At 45.4% G+C, this 5,375-nt stretch overlaps 1 protein-coding gene across 1 annotated transcript; it reads left to right on the top strand.

The window, feature by feature from the left end:
• The first annotated feature begins 1,749 nt into the window (after nt 1-1,749).
• On the top strand, nt 1,750-3,730 carry LOC131291162 (protein deltex-like). The gene is made up of 3 exons (XM_058320353.1): nt 1,750-2,981; nt 3,071-3,213; nt 3,284-3,730. Exons 1-3 carry the CDS (start codon nt 1,776-1,778, stop codon nt 3,579-3,581), a joined length of 1,647 nt encoding a protein of 548 aa, XP_058176336.1. The 5' UTR covers nt 1,750-1,775; the 3' UTR covers nt 3,582-3,730.
• The last annotated feature ends 1,645 nt before the right edge of the window (nt 3,731-5,375 follow it).

Below are 5,375 nucleotides of genomic sequence, written 5' to 3'. Positions count from 1 at the left end.
GAGCGAAAGCCCCATGACGTGCATGACAGCTAGGGCTTCATGAAATATTTCTGACTTTGCCCAAACGTCCACATCTGGATGAAGCGATGAACAAATCGATTGTATGTCAAACTAATGAGTTCATTTTGATTGCTTTACCAGTTAAAAATGGAAATTTATAAAGTGTTGGGCTAGCTTTTTACTGCAGTGTTGGGCCAATCCGTTCTTGGTTTATGATACTTATAAAAAATAGCATGACATCAATCATGGTCGTTAAGGCTGATTCGCACGTCGGCAAGTGGCAAGTGCAAGTGGCAAGTTGCCGCGTACCTACCCTGTGCGAATCAGGACCAAGCAAGTGGCAAGTGGCAAGTAGCTACTTGCCAGTGGAATAGAACCGAGTCTATTTTTCAGGCAAGTAGGTGGATGTATTGGTTGACAACTCGTGTAAATACAAGATGTCAAACAAAAACTGTTTCATTTTCGTGATTTGTTTAGGACAATTTTCGACTAATGTTCGAGAAATATTATTTGATCGTATCGTTGATCAATATTTTTATTTATTGATGATGAAATAATGGTAAAATAAAATTTAATCGTTATTGTGTACTTGTGTGAGTGATCTAGTTACCGGCAAGTACTTGCCTGCAGTGCGAACGGCTACTTGCCACTTGCCTGCTTACTTGCCACTTGCACTTGCCGACGTGCGAATCAGCCTTTAAGAAAAGTGAAGAGGTCCGTGACAGCCGAGCGGTTACGCCGCTTAGAAAATCGTCCCACGAGCGCCAAGCCGCTCTCTCGAAGGCGTTTATTTTCATTTTCATTCATATCAAATGAAATAAATTGAACCTTTGGCGTAATATGTATGAAAACTGACAGCTCGATTCGTTCGGATTGATACGATCGAAGTCCGTGCTGAGGCTGATTAAGTTTGAATTTTATAAAATAAGTCTACGAATCCCTCATACTGTATTTCTTGGTTTATTGGCTAGAACAGTGTTGGACTAATTTTAAATAACTAAAAAATATTTTATTATTAATTTATCTGTCAGTTGCGTCTGTCATTCTGTCAGACTGATCTTTAAATTAATTTGCTGTCAGCTGGGATGCGTAAGCTGGTATGCGTGTCGGAACGCCATCTTTAATGGCTACTTGTTGAACGCCATCTTTACCTAACTAAGAACCGTTTTACACTACGAGTAGCGTAGGACGAGGTAAGTGCTGTGATTTAAAATAAAATAATGCAAAGAAAGCGTGCTCTTGGCGTGGTGCGGCATTTGAAAGTGTGCAATAAGTGATAATTTGAATAAAGCCATAGTTTTCTAAATACATTATCTATTGGCGAAATACAAACCCGAACTGAATGTGCGATGTGACGAAGTGCGTTGAATTCGATCGTGCAAGCGAATGTTACAATATCGTGTGGTCAATCAATCAAATATAAAAAAAAATAGTGTATGCCTTATTTCAAACGAAACACCAGTAGGAAAAATTGGTGGGCTCCTTGTCATCGGCATGCAATCAAAATTCAACAATAAAATAAAACTACAACCAACCACCTGCGTGCGTAGATCAGCGGAATGTGATGCCTTACTGTTTGAAGGGCTGAGAAAAACATTGTGTTAATCGAAATCAATTACCTTTCGTGAAATTCGCGGAATTTCCTTTACCATTGCGGTATTCATGGCCTACTTGTCGATGAGCATTTGCACGGCATTTATCTAATTCTATTGAAGTCTTTCCGTTTTTCAGATACCTGGTCCATGGCGCTGCAACACAATCCTCCGGTACGCTACATGGCCGTTGTGTGGGAGGCATTTTATCCAGAATTTTCCCTCTGGTTCCCATACGCGCCGATGGTGTCTCGCTTTGTGGAACGCGCCGCCAGAAGCCAACTCTCACGCGTCGAGCTAGCCGACAGTGATCCGGATCTCTACGGTCGCCATGTCAGCCTGGTTGATTTGAAAGAGTATAGCCCCACGGGGACTAGGGACGTACGCCGCTCCATTTACCAGCAAAAGGATTCGATCGAATCGTCACAGTTCCAGATGCCTTTCACTGGATGGGTTTGCTTGCCCTATAACGTGCAGCAGTTCGTCGACCATGCCTACAATAATGGCAAGAAATCCATCGATCTGTCGAAGACCAGCGAGAGGGTGGAAATTTACATTTCATTTCCATCGCCTTTGCTGTATCATACTGCGTCGGGTACGGTATACCCTTTTCGCCGAGTCGCCGATTCGTTCCATTACACGACCACCCTTTGGCCACGCTTATCGACACCGGCGCAATCGTCATCATCCATATCCCCATCTTCGACGACTACCTCGCTGAGTAATTATTCAACCGAGTCGAACGTAGCAGAGCTGCAACAATCTACGAGGAGCCTGGAGAAACAAGACGCTAGGGGACAACAGTGCCACCAAGCGACGGCCAACAATAGCCTGCAGCTTCAAGCGCTACAAGAGCAACGTCACGTGTCCGGCTCGGGCTCGGTCGTGAAAACAATCTCCAATTTTTTCTTATATCGTCAGCAGCATCATACGCACGAGCAGCCAACAGCCAATGTAGGGCAGGTCGAGTTGCCGGCTCCCGAAGCGTTTGGTGCTCCCGTACGTCAGCTCTTCGAAGATCGGCTGCATCTGCGCCATATGAAGGTACAGGTTATCAACCTACACGACATTAAAGAGTTCGATGCACTTGGTGCCGGATGGGTGGCGCCACTGGATGGTCCACAGCCGGGCCCTTCCACGCTGAATCGCAATGCCACTTCCGTTTCGTTGCCATCGCACGCCGCACTGCAGGATATGTTCAATCAGCTTGGCAAATACATCAAACCGATCGACGTGGTGCCGGCATGGAAGCAACCGTGCCCGGTATGTCAGTTGCATATGGTCGATGACGGGGAAAATCCGCCCAAGTCACTGACCCGCTGCCAGCATGTGGTGCACCTGATGTGCTTTATAAAGCTGATAAAACAATTCACGGATAAAAAGACGCTTGTGTCGGTAAGTTTGTGCCGACATTATTACTGCTTGTTACTCACTCCGATAATCCGATGCATTGTTGTGTTATTCTTCTCCCCTACCAGTACTATCATATCCGGTGTCCATCGTGCCATGTCACTTACGGGACAAGATTGGGCAATCAGCCGGAAGGTTCGATGGAATGGAGCATCCAGCCGTATGAGCTTGTCGGACACGACGGTGCACCCACAGTTGTCATCACCTACAAGTAAGCCATCACTCGGTGCAGAGCTGTAACGTGCAACTAAGCTAATTTATCCATCCGTGTTCCGTAACAGCTTCCAGTCGGCGGTGCAGAGTACTCACCATCCACGCCCGGGTAAACAGTACTTTGCCGTCGGATTTCCTCGCCAGTGCTTCCTGCCGTACGACTACCACGGCCGACTGATACTCTCGTTCCTGATTGAGGCATTCCGGCGCCGGCTGCTATTTACAATCGACCGGTCGACGACGACCGGTTTCGAGGACGTGGTGCAGTTTTGCGTCGATCAAAAGACGCGATCGAATCAGTTTCCCGATCCCACCTTTTTCCAGCGATGCCTGCAGCAGCTCGTCGATCTCGGCGTTGCAGATTAGTGGACGTAAGTTTCTGCCTTTTTGTCAAACCGATACGATATTGCGGGGAATGATTTGTCGGTGCTGGTTCACCCAAATTCGGACGGTCACTGACTATCGTTGAATTGATCGAAAAAGAGCCATTGACACTTGATGCCATCGAGTCTATCGAGATGCCTGCTGTTCGTTCTGCAATTAACTCCTCCCACCCCCACCCCTCTGTGATGGCGTCTCAGGATCGCTTCTGAATCTCTAGATACTCCGAATCTCTAAATACTCCCCCATCAATTGACTCCCTTATGTTATGCGTCTCAAGACAGTTTTATTTGTCGCTTCCTTATGTTAACTACAATCAAGTGATGTATACAAGACGCGGTAAAGAAACACGTGATACGAACTGAGGCAAACTGCCGTCTTCCAGCTACGGGGTCTTAGGGAAAACTTTCTCCGACCCCTACTCGTCACTTCCCACTTTGTGGAAGCCATGCCGTTGCAAAGTGATACAAAAGTATGATGCAAATAGTTTGCACTAAAGAACAGCACCGAAAATGGGCACGCTTTTCGCGAAGCCTTGACTACACACGAACCTACATAATGTTGTTGACGGTGCTCTTTGCGACCCGTTGTGGGGTTGGGTGCGGAATAGCTCTCAAAACCATGACTGAGGACATGATGTGGCCTAGCGCATTTGTGTACCATGTATGAAGTAATCGATACTTGTTCAAGTAGCACATTATTATGTTCCTTTGTTAATATTTTTCATCTCGAACTAGTTTCGTTATTAGAGTTTAAGATAGATTTACGTCTAGTTGATAACCAATAACCAGTGCCACGTATTTTATTGAGATTTGAGCCTAAAGCACGTTGCTGTCAGCAGCCTCCGGTTTCGGTGCGGTAAAACTTGTTTCCAGAGGGCGCTTTGGACCATTCGGCAGTAAGCCTCGGAAGCATTCCGTCAGTTGATCAGTACTGCCTTCCGATAATTCCCATTTCATACAAACTATTTATTTAAACATCCAGATCGGTGTGGAAAGTCTTCCAAGTATTTCGCTAGCGCTACCATTCGCATACTTTTCACTCACGTGCGCGACTGGTGGTGCAAGTATATTTTATGTTAGAACGAGATTAATGTTTCCATTAATAGTGTTAAGTATTTTTAACAACCCCTTTTTTGCTGCCTACTAGCCTACGGCCAATTGTGATTTGTTTTAGAATTGTGATTCGTGCTGGCGAACGGTTTATGCTTTCGTACGCGCAAGCGTATCGTCAATACCAACCAACGTGGATTCGAGAACTATGTTCGGATGGTAGTACAACGTCGTGAAAATTGAGGAAATAAAGTCCAATAGTTATAGATGCAAGTAACATGAGCAGCTGCTAGGGAACGATAACAAATCACTCAAAAATCAACATTGCATCCTTAGGCGATGCGGTGCGAAGTTGTTGTGACTGGGGCTGGGTTGGTGTGATACTCACCTAAGGCGCGTGATGAGCGTATTTTGCGTACGCTCGTACAGGGTATATTTCTAAGCGGCCATCGTCTCGGTCAACGATTCCCGTAACCGATCCGTGCAGTAGGAAGTAAGCAATACAAATACAACTATTAAAAAGGAAAACAAACAAATCCCTGCATCCTTTCTAAAACATGATCCGAATCGAAATCGGGTTGCGGTGGATAATGTCGCTCGGTAAATATGACTTTAAACAATCTATGTTGACGTAGGCATCTTGCATGAATTCAGCCCAGCGTTTGATATTAAATTTATTTGCTTATTCTCGTCTATGCTAGTATCTGGTCAGCACAAATAGTAAGCA

This window comes from Anopheles ziemanni, chromosome X, assembly GCF_943734765.1.
Source record: "Anopheles ziemanni chromosome X, idAnoZiCoDA_A2_x.2, whole genome shotgun sequence".
NCBI lineage: Eukaryota > Metazoa > Arthropoda > Insecta > Diptera > Culicidae > Anopheles > Anopheles ziemanni.
Note: the sequence above shows the minus strand (reverse complement) of the source record. Positions and strands in the feature narration are given on the sequence as shown.

Bases quoted from the DNA above. Each gene is read 5' to 3' on its own strand.
- LOC131291162 (XM_058320353.1), top strand. From the start codon at position 1,776: ATGGCCGTTGTGTGGGAGGCATTTTATCCAGAATTTTCCCTCTGGTTC. The intron at 2,982-3,070 runs GTGTCGGTAAGT...CTCCCCTACCAG, and splicing joins TCACGGATAAAAAGACGCTT to TACTATCATATCCGGTGTCC. The intron at 3,214-3,283 runs GTAAGCCATCAC...GTTCCGTAACAG, and splicing joins ACAGTTGTCATCACCTACAA to CTTCCAGTCGGCGGTGCAGA.